The 18,821-nt window shown below is 47.5% G+C and overlaps 1 protein-coding gene across 1 annotated transcript in view; it reads left to right on the top strand.

Moving 5' to 3' along the window:
* Positions 1 to 17,420, top strand: part of LOC138074429 (sodium/potassium-transporting ATPase subunit alpha-4) — a 33,029-nt gene extending 15,609 nt beyond the window's left edge. Inside the window, exons 12-22 of the mRNA XM_068966567.1 lie at positions 41 to 213; positions 6,070 to 6,206; positions 6,559 to 6,709; positions 6,992 to 7,160; positions 8,768 to 8,922; positions 9,077 to 9,200; positions 10,429 to 10,574; positions 14,112 to 14,242; positions 14,336 to 14,437; positions 17,020 to 17,111; positions 17,392 to 17,420. Coding sequence (XP_068822668.1) covers positions 41 to 213; positions 6,070 to 6,206; positions 6,559 to 6,709; positions 6,992 to 7,160; positions 8,768 to 8,922; positions 9,077 to 9,200; positions 10,429 to 10,574; positions 14,112 to 14,242; positions 14,336 to 14,437; positions 17,020 to 17,111; positions 17,392 to 17,420 — 1,409 coding nt within the window. The remainder of the gene's footprint in view (positions 1 to 40; positions 214 to 6,069; positions 6,207 to 6,558; positions 6,710 to 6,991; positions 7,161 to 8,767; positions 8,923 to 9,076; positions 9,201 to 10,428; positions 10,575 to 14,111; positions 14,243 to 14,335; positions 14,438 to 17,019; positions 17,112 to 17,391) is intronic.
* The last annotated feature ends 1,401 nt before the right edge of the window (positions 17,421 to 18,821 follow it).

Raw genomic sequence — 18,821 nt, 5'->3', positions numbered from 1 at the left:
AGCAGAATGACTACTGGTCCCCTCTTCTGTCCCTCTCCAGGGTTCTGCTTCTTGAATCTGCCTAACACTTACTCCAAGGGATTCAAGTTTAACACCAATGAAATCAACTTTCCCATAAATAACCTTTGTTTTGTGGGGCTCATCTCCATGATTGACCCTCCCCGAGCTGCTGTGCCTGATGCTGTGGGCAAGTGCCGGAGTGCTGGGATTAAGGTAAGTGCCAGAGCAATCCAGACACCCCTCACCTATCCTAACCTGGATCAACCGTAGGAAATCTTGGACAGAGTAGGTTCTTCATTTAATTGAGCTGATTTCTGCTTCCTTGAGCTTATAAGTTTTAGTCTTGAGAGAACTTTATAGTGTGCCCTCTGTAGTTAGAATCCTGTCTTAAATTAGAATCACCAGGGGATGAACACAACATTGTAAATCAACTATACTTCAATAAAATTAAAAAATAAAATAAGACAGGATCCCCAGGGGAGCTTTAAAACTCTGATGCCTTGGCCACACTCCAGACCCCTTCAAGTTTCTGATTGGGAGCCAGGTATCTGTATTTTTCAAAAGTCTCCTAGAGATTCCAGTGTGCAGACAGGTTTGAGAGCCTAAGCCCTAGGAGAGTGCTTCTCAAACTGATGTGCATTGAATAGCCTGGGGCTTTTATTGGAATGCAAATCCTTTTTTTTTTTTTTTGTAAGTCCAGAAGACCCCAAGATGCTGTATTTTTGACAAGCTCCTAGGTGATGCCATTGCTGCTGGCTGCAAGCCACACTGGAAATAGCAAAGTGCTAGAAGATGTCATAAAAATGTACTGCTGAGTGGGTTGTCAAAAGGGTGAAGCCAGGTGGGCTGGGGTCCTGGAGCAGACACTTGTGAGAATGGGAGACAGAGCTGGGGCCCTCGATGGATCTGACTCAGGGTGAGCAGCTGCCGTAACAGGTATATGTCCAGGAGCAAAAGCTAGAAGCTTAAAATGAAGTGGTCCAAGAGCAAACCCAGCGGAGAGCAAACCCAGAGATGGGAACGTCCCTTCAGTCAGAAGAGGACTTTGGACTTCATGGAATAGCAGCAGCAAAATTCTTCTAATTCTGAGATGATCTGTATTCCACTTTCCCAGGTCAAATTCTACCACTTGTTGCTGCTTGTTTGCTTGGTTTTGTATTTTGGCTGGTATGCGGGATGGTTCCCCGACCAGGGATCGAACCCAGGGCACTTCAGGGAAAGTACCAAATCCTAATCACTAGGCCACCAGGGAACTCCCTCCAAGGTCAAATTCTAAGACTTCTACACATTTTTATAGATTAGGTATTGTCACCTCTCTGCTCACATTGATATTCCGGAATGTTTAGGAGAGCAGGTTGGAGTTGGGGTGGGGCTGGAAGTATTTAAGGAGAACTGGATGCTCTGTGTCAGAGTTCACTTCTTCTTAACCTTTAAGCATTGGCAGTTCGTCTCTGAGCAGTCTGGGTCACGCTAAGTACAGTGATTGGTCACACCAGTGGGAACCAAGGAATGGATAGCAGAAACTACTCTGAGTGAATTCCCTGATTGCTACAGGATGCTTTGGGGTGGAACAGTACTTCATTATAGCACATCTGGCCAGGGTAACCATACGTCTTGATAGTCCTCCCCAGAGCTACAGCAGCATGCTATGGTAGCTGAACGGAGAAGGGGTTCATTGCGTTTTCTCAGCCTCCAGGTGGGCTGCTGGGATGAGAAGTATTGATCTTATGCAGGTGGTCGAAAGCTTACTTCATCGGGGAGTCTATGGATCTCTAGCAAGAGGCAGAGCTATAATAGTGTCCACAGGTGGGGAGGCCCACCCCGGAGACAAGAAGTGACCTGAGTCACGGCCTGCGAGGCTCAGCGATCCTCAGGTAACGGTCCGCAGGGGATTCAGGCGAGTCTGGAGCTGGCACCTGAAGCACAAAGGCTGGTGCTTCCTGGGCCCGTTCTTGTTCTGGGCACAGGTGTACACTTTAATTTCTTACCTCTTCTGGACCTGAAGCTGACAGAAGCTTGGCTGGCTTGGTGAGGAATTCTGCATCACTCCCTTTTCTCCCTATAGGGGAGTATGAGATGTACACAGGAGGCCACCCTTCAAGGAGGATGAAGTGTAGTGGCTAAACAGGGGGCTGGGTTTCCCAGGTGACTCGCTGGGAAAGGACTTGACTGCCAGTGGAGGAGACACAGGAGACTCAGGTTTGACCCCTGGGTCGAGAAGCTCCTCGAGAGAAGGAAAGTGCAACCCAACCCAGTATTCTTGCCTGGAAAATCCCACAGACAGAGGAGCCTGGGGGGCTACAGTCCCGGGGTCACAGGGGGTGGGACACGACTAAGCATACAGTATAGAGTGTTGTCCCAGCGGTGAGAACCTTCCAAGGTTAACTCCAAAGTGGTGTTGACGCAGAGCTGAGGGATGTGATGAAGCTGTTGAAAGAGGCTGGATAACAGCTGCGTGGCAGCAAATGTTTTTTACAATTGACGGTGGGACTGGTGTTTCTCAGATAGTCATGTGTTCAGGCCTTAAGAATGAAGGATTTTTAAAAAACTAAAATAAGGGACTTCCTTGATGGTCCAGTAGTTAAGATTCCACACTTCCCATGCAGGGGGTGTGGGTTTGATTCCTTAGGGAACTAAGATCCCACATGCTGTGTGTGGCATGGCCAAAAAAAGAAAACTGAAATAAAATTATCCCATTATGGAAGGGGAGTCAGCAGGGAAGGGATACATGTATATATATGGCTGAGTCTCTTTGCTGTCCATCTGAAACTGTCACAGCATTATTAATTGGCTATGTTGTTGTTATCTCTCAGTCCTGTCCAACTCTTTTGCAAGCCCATGGCCTGTGGCCTGCCAGGATCCTTTGTCTATGGAATTCTCCAGGCAAGAATACTGGAGTGGGTTACCATGCCCTTCTCCAGGAGATCTTCCTGACACAGGGATCGAACCCATGTCTCTTATGTCTCCTGCATTGGCAGGCAGGTTCTTTACCACTGAGCTACCTGGGAAGCCAATTGGCTCTACTCCAATATGAAATGAAAAGTTTTTTTTTTTTTAATGAAGAATACCAAATCATTAAAAAAAAAAAAATTTTATCCCATCGTATTTGCCACTACCTGAGGCCCTTAACAGTATGAGGCCATTTGGCCCTGGCTATGAATTCAGCCTCCTCTAAGCACTGCAGCTGAGCAGCAAGCACCTGAAGTTAAGGTCACCAGCGCTGGAAGCTCTCTCTCAATGGGTCTGATCTGGGGGAAGAGGGCCCAAGGGAACCAGGAAGGCAGCTTGCAAGAGTATGTGGGAACACCAGAGGTACAGACAGCATCAAGAAGTGAGACAGGAAATACCTTTAGCACTTGACGAATTCCAGAAACTACTAGATGCCTTTTATTTTGAAGGGAGCCATTCTCTTCTATTATGTGAATGCATCTCCATGTTCTGTGAAATTGTGTCCTAGGAACTCACTCTTGGGGTGACTGACTTTGTTTTTATTTCTCCGGGCTGGCAGAGAGGTGGTACTTCCAGAAACTGCTGTAAAACAGTAGTTCTGGTGAGGCAAGCCTAGGTACGACAACTGTCCTACACGTCATTATTAATGAGCTACTGGGAAATGTCCAGGACACGGTAAGCCTAAAAACCCATCACTGAGGGCTCAGTCTGAACCACACCTGGAATTTTTGGTTGCGGGTTCCTCCTACATCCTCGCTGCACCCCACAGGACGAGCTCTGTGAGGCCCCAGTGCTCCACAACCGAGCCAGGGCATTGGAAAGCAATGAGGGGGGAACTGCTCATAGCGCACCTTGCCTGAGTCCCTGGTAATGCCAGCTTAGTTAGCACTTCATCCAGCAAGCCAGCAGTGCCAGTATGGAATGAGGACGGCTCATGGGAAAACCCTTTCAAGGCTTATTTCCACGCTCTGGGAGTGAATAGACTGACCTTTCCAGGACCTCTGTTCTTAGTTCAGCCACAGTCAGATAGTTCCCTTCTCCCTCCCACCAAAGCCTGAGAATTATGTGCTTAGAGGGCACTTGGGAACCATGGGCAGCGGTTCCCAGGAAGCGATCCTTCCTTCATTCTATAATTGCTTGTTGATGGATTACTCTGCGCTAGAAATTATGCTAAGCTGGAAATTTAACATGAATCATAGGCATGGCCCCACACTCTCAGTCCAGCAGAGGAGAGAGACAGACAAGCCATCATGCACAGACAGTGTGAGGAGGGTTAGGAGAACAGAAGGCTAGAAGACCACACACATGGGCACCTGATCTCTGGGGAGGAACGGGATAGGACTAGGGCTGGGCCCAGGTACGTGGAAAAGGGCCAGAACCCAGGGACGCAAGGAGGCAGTGGGAAGAAGAGAGGGAGGGGGAGGATCAGAATGCGCTGGGTCTGGATGCAATTTTGCTAGGGAGATGCATTCTTCCAGGCGTCCCTTTACTGCGATTGTTCTAAGGGTAGGTGCTTCTGTCTTTGAGCTTAAAAAGGAAGTATAGCAATATGGAGAATAGTGTGGAGATTCCCTTAAAAACTAGGAATAAAACTACCACATGACCCAGCAATCCTACTACTGGGCATATACCCTGAGAAAACCATAATTCAAAAAGACGCAGGTACGCCAATGTTCGTTGTGGCACCATTTACAACAGGCAGGACATAGAGGCAACAGAGATGTCCATCAGCAAATGAATGGATAAAGAAGTTGTGGTCCATACATACAATGGAATATTACTCACTCATTAAAAGGAGCAAATTTAAGTTGGTGCTAGTGAGGTGGCAACCCACTCCAGTGTTCTTGCCTGGAGAATCCCAGGGACAGGGGAGCCTGGTGGGCTTCCGTCTCTGAGGTTGCACAGAGTCGGACACGACTGAAGCGACTTAGCAGCAGCAGCAGCAGTGAGGTGGATGAATCTAGAGTCTGTAATACCGAGGGAAGTATGTCAGGAAGAGAAAAATATTGTATATTAACACATATATTTGGAACCTAGAAAAATGATACTGATGAACCTGTTTGCAGAACAAGAATAAAGATGCAGACACAGAGAAGAGACTTAGAGAAACAACAGCGGAAGGAAAGGGTGGGGCGAATTGAGAGAGTAGCATTGAAGCAGCTACATTACCATATATAAAACTAGTGGGAAGCTGCTGTATAACACAGGAAGCTCAACCTGATGCTTGGTGACAACCTGGAGGAGGGGGATGGGGTGGGAGGTGGGATGGAGATTCAAGAGGGCGGGAGTATATGTACACTTATGGCTGATTTGGGTTGTTGTATGGCAGAAACCAACAAAACATTGTAAAGCACTTATCCTCCAATTAAAAAGATAAAATAATTTTTTAAAAAAGAGGCAGAATAGCTTCTGGAGCGATACATGATATTCTGAATATAGTGTGCTTGTGCGTGCTGAATCACGCCAGGCTCTTTGCAACCCCGTGGACTGTAGGCTGCCAGGCTCCTCTGTCCACTGGCTTTTTCAGGCAGGAACACAAGAGTGGGTTTCCATTTCCTTCTCCATCTGAATATAGCAAATACACTCAAATCCCTGATTTATTCATGGGCAACCGGAGAAGGCAATGGCACCCCACTCCAGTACTCTTGCCTGGAAAATCCCATGGATGGAGGAGCCTGGGAGGCTGCAGTCCATGGGGTCTTGAAGAGTCGGACACAACTGAGCGACTTCCCTTTCACTTTTCACTTTCATGCACTGGAGAAGGAAATGGCAAACCACTCCAGTGTTCTTGCCTGGAGAATCCCAGGATGGGGGAGCCTGGTGGGCTGCCATCTATGGGGTCGCACAGAGTCGGACACGACTGAAGCGACTTAGCAGCAGCAGCAGCAGCAGCAGAGTCCAATTTGTCCTATGTTTTATGGTCTGATGGCTTTGACCCCCTCCCAAGGGTTGAAGCTAGCATAGCAAGATTTTTGACTGACAGCCCAAGTTCTCGGGAATGAGCTACTTAAACCCCTGTGGAATAACAGCAGTGGTCTGTTAGCTCTTGGAGAGAGAGGTGAAGGACTGGGGACCTCTCTGAAGATGACTCTGCTCTCTTTCCCTCCCCTCCCAACCCAGGTGATTATGGTAACAGGGGACCATCCCATCACAGCCAAGGCCATTGCCAAGGGTGTGGGCATCATCTCAGAGAGCTCTGAGACAGCAGAGGACATTGCTGCCCGGCTCAAGATCCCTGTCAGCAAGGTCAATCCTAGGTGAGACCCCCTAAAGAACTCAGATATTTCCCCCTCCATCCTTAGCTTGCTCCACCAACTAAAGCTTTCAGAGGTTCTTTCTGTAGGTAGGTAAAACATAATAGGAAAATGACCAAGCGACTGTGTCAGTAGGTTTTCAGAAGAAGGTGGGTCAAAGAAGAAGGCAGAGCAGAGGGACGGAGAGGTGGGGGGCAGGGATACAGTGTGCCAGTCTCACGGCTGGGGACAAGTTAAGGGGATGGGGCTGAAAGGAGAAACATGCAGGGTACAGCAAAGATGAGTGTGAGGGTACCAGGATGCCTGGTGAATTCTCAACACCTGGAGCTAACCTTTAGCAATCCCTCTTCCTCAGGGACGCCCAAGCCATTGTGGTGCATGGCTCAGAACTAAAGGATATGAACTCTGAGCAGCTTGATGAGATCCTCCAAAACCACACTGAGATCGTGTTCGCTCGGACCTCGCCCCAGCAGAAGCTCATCATTGTAGAGGGATGTCAGAGGCTGGTAAGGGAGACCAAGGAGGCTTGGGAAATCACCCAGCCCCAAACCAAGCAGAGCAACATGTGGGCTGGGCTGGAGGAGGAGCCAGAGAGCATCCGATTGTGAACCCCTGAGACAGGCATCTATCTGGGGGCTCCCTGACAGTTTTGCTGTCTCAGGAGGTGCAGGAGAAGGAAGGGCCAAGAAGCCATATCAAGAAACAAGGGATGATGGAATCAAGCTGACCTTTGGGACGGGGCCTGAACCTGATACAGTGCTATTTCACTCCCTCTGTGCTTCCTCCAGGGAGCCATTGTGGCGGTGACTGGGGATGGGGTGAACGACTCCCCGGCGCTGAAGAAGGCGGACATCGGCATCGCCATGGGCATCGCCGGCTCCGACGTGTCTAAGCAGGCCGCCGACATGATCCTGCTGGATGACAACTTTGCTTCCATCGTCACGGGTGTGGAGGAGGGTGAGGAAGCTGGGTGCCCAGGGTAGGGACTTACTTGGCCCTCAGACTCAGGTGAGAGTTGATGCACATTATTCTCATTTCCTTTGCCCATCTTCCAACCTCCTGTACACACTGGGAAAAATCACTGTAAGTCACAGTTTTGCAAATTGGACTCAGCTGGCTCTTAGACCATCACTATGTGGAGCATTTATGTGATTGGAGGAAAGTCCAGATTGTCCAGGCAGCTCCAGGGCAGCATAGTTTGTTTGTTTCTCTCATGGAGAGTCAGGAGACCCTACTTGAATCTGCTGTAGGTTTCTACTGCAGGATTCTACTGTAGGTTTCAGGGTGTAGCCATATCCATAAGACTACTCTGTACTTCACAATTTCAGCAGGACTTTGAGGCAACCTGTTGTCTGAATGATGTTGACATATCAGGGTCATTTGGAGCCTGACTGAATGAGCCAAATCAAGTCCCCTCTTTCACAGAGACAATTCCCATTGGTGAAGCCCAGATTTCTGCTTCCTGGGCTCCCTGATTTTTGTCTGGAGCTATGAATTAAAACCTATTACAATCCACATAATAATAATGATTAACATTATATTGAAACCGTGAATGATCCTCAGTATTGAGACCTTGTATAATCCTCAGTATTGTATGTCCACTCAATTCAATAAACTTTTGTGCATCAACTATGTATCAGGTACTATTCTAGATGCTGGGGATCCAACAATGGGGAGTAAAAAGACACCTCCTTGCTCTCAGGTAACTTAATTTCTAGTTGAATTAAGATAGATAGAAAATCAACTGAACAGTATAATAAAAGAAGACAAGTGCAATGGGAAAAAAGTAAGTAAAGCAGGGAGTGGAAGGAGGGGTGACACTTTTTTTAAAGGTTGTCAGGGAAGGATTCAAGCCATCTTGCCATGCAGAAGGAATGAAGCTCAGAGAGGTGAGGGGTGCCCAAGATCACAAGTTAGTTATGGCAGAAAAAGCAACTGGAACCCACGCCCAGGGTCTTTCCATTTCAGCCTTAATTTTTTTTAATTGAAGTATAATGGACTTACCACATTGTGTTAGTCTCTGGTGTACAGTGGAGTGACTCAGTTCTACATATACGTAATTCTTCCCTTTGATAATCCTAAGTCTAGTTTTCCACGTCTGTGAGTCTGTCTGCTTTGTAAATTCATTCGTGTCATATTCTAGATTTTACATGTAGGTGATGTCATATGGTATTTGTCTTTGTCTGACTTACTTCGCTTAGTATGATAATCTCTAGTTCCATCCATGTTGCTGCAAATCCAGCCTTAATCTTCTTAGGGCTTTTATACTGGCATTCTCAGAAATCTCAAAGTATTAACCAGGCCCCAGCCTGCTTGATTTTCAGAGATCAGATGATAGTAGCCATGTTGAATCCAAGAATGCAGAGTATACAAATCTGACATGCTTAAATCATGGCTTTAACTAACAGTCACACAATTTAGAAACAAAACTCAGGCTGCCACGGCCCAAGACCCTTTCACGGACTGTGTGACACTGCTTTGTAGTGGCCTCTCTGCCCAGGAGCTGGTTTGTGGGAGGTGTGATGTCTCTGTGCTGCTCACAGAAGGTTGACCATCCTTCCCAGGCCGCCTGATCTTTGACAACCTGAAGAAATCCATCGCCTACACCCTGACCAGCAACATCCCCGAGATCACCCCCTTCCTGCTGTTCATCCTCCTCGGCATCCCCCTGCCTCTGGGCACCATAACCATCCTCTGCATTGACCTGGGCACTGACATGGTGAGGACCAAGCTGGGACCCAGCTCGTGGAACTCCTGTGAAATGGACTGAGTTGGAACAATCTATGTCAGGCAGAGGGGCAGAGCTTGAGTGACTTCTCTGAGTTTTCTTCTGAACTGTGTGTTCCCTGTTGCTTCCACCCTCCATCCTCCAGGTCCCTGCTATCTCCTTGGCTTATGAGTCAGCTGAGAGTGACATCATGAAGAGGGCTCCAAGGAACGCAAAGACTGATAAGCTGGTGAATCACCGTCTCATTGGCATGGCCTACGGACAGATTGGTGCGGCTGCAGGAATGAGGGGTGGAAGGGAGTGGGGAGAGGCTGCCCCAGAAGGGTCATGAGGCCAGTCTTGGTTTGGAAATTCAGGGAGCTATCTTCTTAATTATGAACTGTGCTAGGACTTGGCACAAAAAACCACTATCTCTGATCTGCTCTTGACTTAAGGATCCAGTCAGAAAGGCGCAAACACACACGAAAGAACGGCAGGTTGTTTTCCGAGTGCCACATACCGAGTACAGATAGGACACGCTACAGGAATACAAGGCAGAAGGACTCACCAATCTTGCGGACAGAGAGGCCTTGCGGAGGAGACAGGACTTAGACTTGGGGCCGGAAGATAGGGCTCAGCGAATGAATGGACGGTCAGACGGGGACCAGGCAATACCTGGTTGCTGAAGAGTGAATCAATCAAGTTGGTGGAGTGCTTATTCCTGATAAAGAAGTAGTGAGAAACGAGGCTGTGGACACAGATAGTATTTATAGTGGGTCCAAGTCTCGAAAGACACTTCTTTGTTCTTGAGTAGCCAGGCACAATGCGGGTAAAGGCAAGAGATATGGACAGAGGAGACACTTATCAGTATTTAGAGATGGAAACATATAGAGAAGGCACAGATTTAGGAGCCATATCTATGTTTGAATCTCAGTATCACAACTTACTACCTGTACCACTCTGGATAATGACTGAATCTTTTTCGTGCTTCAGTTTTCCCACTGATGAAACGTAAATGACAATTCAGAACTGCTGTGAGAATCACTGTGCAGGTATCTGCAGTGACAGCTCTGTGGTCAGTAGGCAAACATTAGCATCAGCCGGCTATGGTTTCCAGGCGTGGGGATGGAGGTTTTGACCAACGGAGAGGCATGGAGCAGATGCGAGAAATGCGACGGGCAGAGAGGACTTGATGAGTGTCCTGGTGTCAGAGGAAGTGGACAGGAGTCCAGCATTCACTCGGTGGAGAGAGAGAGAATGAACCCCCTCTCAGGTCCTTTCCAGTTTTACGGTTATATAACGCTGGGTTACAGCTTAGAAACCAGTGTCAGACTTTGGAGGCAAGTCCAACAGAGATGGCAGGGTCAGATCACTGATGGCATGAATCGTCAACATTACAGCTCAGACACACATCAACCCTGCTATAGAAGCAAGTCCCAGGCGCCACCTCTTCCGTGGTCTGCCTTTTGAGATCCTCCTCTGAGCGAGGTTCCCCTGACCTCTAACTATCATTGACAGGGATGATCCAGGCTCTGGCAGGATTCTTCACCTACTTTGTGATCTTGGCTGAGAATGGTTTTAAGCCTCCTGATCTGCTGGGCATCCGCGTCACCTGGGAAAATCGATACATCAATGACCTGGAGGACAGCTATGGACAGCAGTGGGTGAGTGAAAGGCAAGGCAGTAAATGCTGGCCAATAAGAGTGAAGAAGTAACCAGGAGAAATGGGTTTAGCAGAAGACACCAGGCAGACAGAGATGATCCTCATCTCCAGTCCTACAGGATCTTTCTAACACTTGACCTCAACCTCGGATCACATCACCAAACATTCTTCTCTTTGTTTACAATGACTTCATTTCTGTTCATTACTACTGTCTGTTGCCTGTTCATATCTTCCTGGGTCTTTCTGGCTTCCTTGGACCTGGAAATCTTCGTCAATCAACTTTTGGGAGGCTGATTTCCAGGTTCTAATCATCACTGCCCCAGAAATGAGTGCCGGATCCTCTTTCTCCTGTTATTCTCCTTTTCCATGGGAGTTCAAAGAATAGGATTTTAAATCTGAAAACTTATTTTCTTTGTATATTCTCTTCCTTGTCATTCTAAACTGTTTAAACTTAGAGGATGCCTCTCTGTATTAGTCCTTCTTACCAACCAAGATAAATGAGGTCTAAACTGAAGCCCCCTATCCAAAAATATGTATTTAAGAATTTTAGTAAGTATGTATTTGTGAACGCTTCCATCCCAATTTCTGAGACAGTGGGAGATGTGACACCAATTTTTGCTAGAATCATAGGACCAGAGACTTCATATACAGTCCGTGGAGGACAAGATGGCCTATTCTTCATCCTACAAATGAGGAATCTGAGTCTGGAAATGTTTAGTGACTTGCTCAAAGCCCCACAGTGAATCCCTACAAGAGCTGGACTAGAATTCTGGATTGATTCCTGCCCAGCACTTTCCCATGTCACCATGATGCCTCCAAACCAAGCTAACTGCAGGGTTCTCAAAAGTACGTTAAAATCAAGAACACTGTTGGAACGCTGGCTCGCACAAACAGTTCAGTTCAGTTCAGTCACTCAGTCATGTCCGACTCTTTGTGACCCCATGGACTGCAGCAAGCCAGGCCTCCCTGTCCATCACCAACTCCCGGAGTTGCTCAAACTCACGTCCATTGAGTTCGTGATGCCATCCAACCATCTCATCCTCTGTCGTCCCCTTCTCCTCCTGCCTTCAATCCTCCCCAGCACCAACAAGTCAGTTCTTTGCATCAGGTGGCCAAAGTATTGGAGTTTCAGCTTCAGCATCAGTCCTTCCAATGAATATTCAGGCCTGATTTCCTTTAGGATGGACTGGTTTGATCTCTTTGCAGTCCAAGGGACTCTCAAGAGTCTTCTCCAACAGATTTCCACTATCTGAGCCTCTCGAGGCCGAGAGATGTCAATATCCCCACTAGCAAGGTCCAAAGGTGCCCAGAGTCCTCCCTGCTGTGTACCTTGTCAACATCTCCTTAATTCTCGGATCAAGCCCCTTGTTAGTTTTATACCTTGAAACCATCTCCCTGCTACCAAGATGAAGCTTGTCATATGTTTATTTACAATCAACTAATGATAATTAAAATTAATTTGAATTAACATCAAATTATGTCAGCAACGTCTTAAGATATTGCAAAACAGATTGAGAACAACTGCCCTGCCAAACAAATGCCATAAAGGCGAGGTCTATGCCTCTTCCACTGCTGCAATCTTCAGATTATCAAGTATAGAGCTTCCTCCCTAGCAGGTACCCTACATACTGCTAATACCTCTGGCAGTAATTCAGTTGGTCACCGCTCATTCATTTAGCAAATATTTGTTGAGCATCTTCTATGCACTGGAGACTGTTTTGTCCCTGGGATATGGTAGTGAACAAAAATAGCCAAGAGACTGCTCTTGTGGAGGTTATATTCTAGTTAGGGGCACAGGGTGGGAAGGGAGAAAGATAATAGCCAAATAGATAACATACCGGGTTCATAGATTGTAAGCCCAAGAGGAGTCCAAAGAAGTGTTGGAATGGGGATACTAAAGTAGGTGAGATTGAAAGATGAAGATGGTGAACAGACAGAAAAGAGGTGCTTGAGAGTGAAATCACAGAAAAAATGTGGCTATTGAAAAAGACATCTGGAGTTTAATCATGGGAGCAAGCAATCAGGTGGGGAAGGGAGAATACCATCAGAGTAGAAGATGAAGGCACTGTGAGACCACGGTGTGGGAAGGATCGTCAACATGGATATTTAAATCTCCAAAGATGAGGACAGGCGCTGTTACAATGACAGTGAGTCAGAAACTAAAATTTTCGTGATGATGGGAGTGGTTTGGTTTTGGTAGCTGGCTGCAGAGGCAGGGGTGGCATGATCTGATGCACAGAAATGTGCTGACTGGTCTCATTCCAAGTTCAGCGCTTGGCTCATCAATTTCCAGCTTTTGTTTTCTATTGTTTTGGACTCTATGGTGGTGGTGATAGTTTAGTATCTAGGTCGAGTCCAACATTTGCAACCCCATGCACTATAGCCCTCTAGGTTCCTCGGTCCATGGGATTTCCAGGCAAGAATATTGGAGCAGGGTGCCATTTCCTTCTCCAGGGGATCTTCCCACCCAGGGATTGACCCTGCGTCTCTTGCCCTGTAGGCAGATTCTTTACCACTGAACCACCAGGGAAGCCCTTAGAGCTCTGTATTTCCCTCCAAGTACAACTCTGACCACATCCCATGAAGTTCTATCTGTAGTATCTCATTATTGTTCGGTCCTACACATTTTCCAAGTTTTTATTCGAGCTACAAGTTATTTATAAACATGCTATTTTTAAAAAAGACTTTGTTTGATGTTGACCACTTTTAAAAGTCTTTATTGAGTTTGTTACAATATTGCTTCTCTTGTTTTTTTGTTTTGTTATTTTTGGCCGTGAGGCACGTGGGATCTTAGCTCCCCAACCAGAGGTTGAACCCACACCCCCATGCATTGGAAGGTGAAGTCTTAACCAGTCAAGGAAGTCCCACAAACATGTTGTTGTTGTTTTTTTTAATGAGCTTTTTCTCCAATCTAATTTAAATGCACCTCTCCTGTGCTTGCACAGCCCTCTGTGATGTTCCTCTTATAACCAGCCTACTGTGCTGACATCGCATATTTATCTTCCCCATTGGACTCTTAACTTCCTTCTGTGCAAAATGTGAATGAAAGAATGAATGAAAAAAAAAAAAAAGGATGAATGAATGGATGAGTGAATGCCTCCCATCTGGGCCCACTCTTCGGGTGTCCCTTCCCCTCTGCACGCAGATTCCCTACAGTCCCATCTTCCTTACCTGTTTCCTCAGACCCTGCTTTCCTTTTGAGTCCACCTTCTTTTACACCACTCTTCTGATTAACTTAGTAAATATTTATGAGCCATCCTCCCTACCACTCACTGAACAAAGCACGGGGAGGGAGGACCCAGATAAAAATGAAGAGGTGCTTGCCCTTGAGGGGCTCTCAATCAGATAAGGAAAACATAAACACACAACACAAAGTGAAAAGTGCTATGACAGAGATATGTGAGAAGGGCTGTGGGAACCTAAAGAGGTCCCCTAATTCAGCCTTGGGGTGTGAGAAGGCAGAAGAAAGAAGCAGCCTCTGAGGCATAGCTGAATCCCTCCTGACGCTGATGGCTCCCCTCTGCCCATCCTTCCCCAGACCTACGAGCAGCGGAAGGTGCTGGAGTTCACATGCCAAACGGCCTTCTTTGTCAGCATCGTGATCGTGCAGTGGGCTGACCTCCTCATCTGTAAGACCCGCCGCAACTCAATCTTCCAGCAGGGCATGAAGTGAGAGCCGCCCCCCAGCCCCAGCCCCGCCCCAAACTGCACCCCCTATCTCTCCCTGATCACCTCCCTCACCCCATAAACATCTCCTCTCAGAAACAAGATCCTCATATTTGGGATCCTGGAGGAGACAATCCTGGCCGCTTTTCTGTCCTACACTCCAGGCATGGACGTGGCTCTGCGAATGTACCCACTCAAGTGAGTAAGGGGAGGGGGGCAAGGCAAGGCTTCTCTGGGCACAGGGGAAGCATATGGGAGGAAGTGCGGTTGAGTGGGAAGTCGAGTAGGGCAGGCGGCACTCAGTGATGTAGAGAGGACCGCCTGTGCTCCCGGAAACGCATCTTATTTGAGGAGGGATTAGGGATGAGTGATTGCACTCACCAGACATGCAAATTTAGTGGATTCACTAGTGCTTAACAGAGTGGTTTCTTTTCTATAATAATGCATGGTATAGCTGTCCTAGGCCACGTATTGCTCGGAACTGATGCAATCATAAAATAGTCTAATCTATGCAAGGCTAATTTTGCTGTACTTCTGCAAATATGTTTTCATATGTATGTATGTATGTGAGTGGGCACACTGAAATTCTTACTGTCTGGTACCTTGTTTGGTTCAAGTCCTATGTTTTCATTTTTTATATTAGTATATGCTTATGAAATTTTTTCATTTAACAGTTTTGTAGAGAAAGAACCAAAACTCCCATTTCACTCCCCCTTCCCCCAACTCTGAATTGGCAGCCTCTATTAATGATTTAGTGTGTATTCTCCCAACTGATTTTCTACGTGTTTATTCATTTTGCTCACCTTTCTGTTCCTTGCAGTGTTTTACACAATGTTTTGCATTGTGTAGCTGCTAAATTAATGTTTACTAAGACACTGGCACTGCCCTTAGATGCTGATAATTCCAGGTTTGAATTTCAACTGTACTGTATATTATCCTATGATCTTGGACAAGTTGGTAACCTTTCTGAGCCTCAGCTTCCGGGCAAAGTCTCGATAACACACATCTGGCAGGCTGTCCGAGAATTACATGTAGCGATGCATATAACACATGGAGCATGGCACCTGGGGGGCACTTTGCTAATAGTAGCTCAGCTGATGTTGCTAATCATGTCAACATACAAATGCTAGTAAGTGTGGTTGGGCATTAACCATGCTCCCAAACACGGTGTATAAACCTTGACCACTGAACTCATCACCTAACACTGTGATTACTTATTCTGTGTGTTTCTCTCTTTTCTCCAATCACTTGAGCTTCTTGAGATCAAAGACCATCATGTCTTCAGTTTCATTTCCACAGGACCTAGCACACAGAGTAGACATATGGTACCAGCTGTTGAATGGCTGCGTGACTGTATGTATGTAACTGCTTCTATCGGTTGAAGGGCATGTGTGTGCACACATAGTGAGCCATGGCCTAGGCCTGCTCTGTCCAACAGGGTAGCCACCATCCTTATGCAACTATTGAGCTCTTGAAACGTGGCTAGTGAGACTGAGAAATTGAATTTATAATTTTAGTTTACCGAAAGTTAAAAACTAAGGCTCTGTCAAATATTTTTCTATTAAACACAACTTTATTGTTTTGGTTGGACTACATTTTCCACCAAAAATTTACTGTCTTACTTGAGACACACTGTAGTGTAAAATACTCACTGGATTTCAAGGGCTGGGGATAAAAAAGGGAGGTAAAATAACTAATTAAACATGTTTATATTGATTATGTGTTGAAACAATAATCTTTTGGATATTTGGGGCTAAATAAAATATTAAAATAACTTTACTTGTTTCATTTTCATGTGGCTACTAGAAAATATAAATTTCACATATGGCTTACAGTATATTTCTATCAGACAGTGCTGGTCTAGGCCATCTCTCTATCACTCAAGGGACAAATGTGGTCCTGACCCTAGCTCTCTCTGGAGTCAGCTCCTTGGTCTATTGAAGAGGTTCAGGAAAAAAAAGATTTCCCCATCTGTGCAATATGGAGGAGTATATATGTTCCCTGGCAAGATATCCCCCACATCTCGTCTCAGACGGACCATCCTGCTTGCGGGTGCAAGAGCTAGAGGACCCGGAAAGCAAAGGGGGCTCTCCCTCAGTGACTCCATGGAAACCAGTATATAATCTCCATGAACACAGAATATGCCTCTTGGATGGCATTTATCCCACTCTGTCCTCATTGGCTTTTTAATATTCCTGTCCTGGGCCCTCCACCCTCACTCTCCAGGCTCTGGCCTCCTCAAAAGGTAGGAATCAACTTTCCACACCGAAGCAAAGTTACGTGGCTCAAAATAGCCTCGAGTTAAAATTCTCAGATCCTCCCCACCATTCTATGCAAAACAAAGAACTCTCTCACCCGAAGGAAAAAATGGACATTAAGGTTGGCTACCCTAGCTCCCGGCTGGTCCAGCCGCTGGCCGATCTCCAGAATTCCTTGCCCCAGCCATTTAAGAGATAACTACTGCAAACAACCTTGGAGAGGAACAGGCCCCCTTAAGCCAGTAGATTTCCACATGAATGCCTACATATACTTACTCTTCTCTTGGGTTAGTGCAGCAGCTCACCAACCTGACTGCTGCCCCGTTTCGCCTCATTAAAGGCAATCTGCTCCTGTAAAGTGCCGGTCTCATTCTTCTTCCGAGCCTCCGAACCTCGCCTTCTCTAACTCCCTTACCCCACATACACAATAAACAAAACACTCGATTCCCAGCCACGCTCTCTGCGCCTGCCTTTCTCAGGCGCCTCTCTCCTCCTCTACTGACCAGCTTTTGCTCTCTTCAGGATAACCTGGTGGCTCTGTGCCACCCCCTACAGCCTCCTCATCTTTGTGTATGATGAAATAAGAAGACTCATCATTCGTCGTTATCCCGGCGGTGAGGCTCCCCCACACCTTGGCCTGGGAGGTTGCTAGGCTCCTGACTGGCTGTCCCACTGCAGATGGTTCCTGCAGCCCCATGGCCCCTCTCCCCAGGTCACTGCCTGGCCTGTGCAGTGCCTGGACCCTGCCCTCTAGTCCTTGACCCCACCACGCTGCGCCTTCCACTTGGGGCCCTGCCTTCCCCGCTCAGGCCTCCCACCCTGTCCTGGCTCATCTTTCTGTTTTTCTCCCCTTGATGCCTTCCCCGGTTCACTCTGGTCTCTTCTCTTCCACAGGCTGGGTGGAGAAGGAGACCTACTACTAACCCCAAAAGAGGAGGCGCTCACACGACATCGGGGTGTTCTGTGGGCCAGGTGGGGGAGGTTTAGAGGCAATGAGCTTGGGAAAACATCCGAGAGAGCGTATTAGTTGGGGCAGAGAGATGCCGAGAGGAAGAACCTTGGATAAGAGAGACAGGCGATCCTAGGGCTGGGTCGATGGCACCATGGGTAGGAGATGAGGTGGGGGTGAGGGGAGCCCAGCCTGTGTCTTCCTGGAGCCCAGCGAGGGGCTCAGTAACCAGTCAGGAGAGTAAACATTTGCATCGGCCCTCAGCTCCTGGATGTGTCGCATCTGGTTTTCGGAGATGCTCTCTCCCTAGACCTTCATTCAGGGTGGCCGGGCAGGGGGAGTCTTTCAGGGGCCCGGCTGGGAAGGGGTCAGAATCAAGCATCCCTGCCCGCTGAGGGTATCCCCTCAAAGTTACTCTCCATTTCAACTGATAGCAAGGACAGGACAAGTCAAGCTGGGATCAGAGAAACGGAGGGGATGAGAAAGGAGCAGGATGCCACACCTTATAGCTGGGTCGCAGCACCCACTCAGGTCCTCAGATAACGTACAGACTCGTAGAATCTTCATGCTCGAAGACACCTCATTTCATCAGGAAGGACAGGAGGTCCAGAGAGGTTAAACAATTTGGAAGGGGCTGTGTGGTGCGAGGTGACTGTGGAGGCTACCACTCCACCTCTGAGGATGATCTGGTGTCCCTGCCCTCAGCCCTAGGCATCAGGGCATCTCGACCCCATCCCATCCCTTGGCCATTTTCCCTGGTGTAGCCTTGCAGCAGAGACTGAAACGATGCTGTCTGGATGCCTGTAGCCTTTGCTTCAGGCATAGCACCCGCCCCTCATGCTCCAGCTCAATACAGGTGATGGCCGCTCCCCAAAGCTTGGCCTCTGAGCCTGAGCCTGGCACTTGCTGCATCTCAGGTCACTGTGGAGTCCCCAGGAGCTTTCTCTCCTGCCCACCCTCGGCGGCAGCTCTTCCTTCCTCTTCACCCACTCACTGGCTTTTGCTTTGTGAGCTGGTCTACTCTGCCCTGTGGTTCGGTTCACTCTCAGGCTTTTTTTAGAGGAGGGAGTTGGCTATGCCAAAAAGCAGAGAGAGAGAGAAATGCTGAGAAAAGCTGGGGGAAATCGTAGACTGTCACCAAAAACAAAGCACATGTGTTAAGTGACTGCACATTATGTCTGGCAGTGGACAAAGGCCTTAGTCACATCATCCATTAATCCGTACAACAAACACATTCTTACCACCCGACCCGGTTTTTTAGATGATTCTGATTCCAGAACTTGTGCCCTTAACCACTTTTCAGGCTAGTCTTACAATGAAGGCTGGGCCAAAAATCTACAAATGCCTCATGAAAAAGGACTCTGGCGGATGAGAG

The sequence above is a fragment of the Capricornis sumatraensis genome, chromosome 2 (assembly GCF_032405125.1).
Source record: "Capricornis sumatraensis isolate serow.1 chromosome 2, serow.2, whole genome shotgun sequence".
In the NCBI taxonomy this organism is placed as follows: domain Eukaryota; kingdom Metazoa; phylum Chordata; class Mammalia; order Artiodactyla; family Bovidae; genus Capricornis; species Capricornis sumatraensis.
The sequence above is the reverse complement of the archived record's forward strand: the minus strand, read 5'-3'. Positions and strand labels throughout refer to the sequence as shown.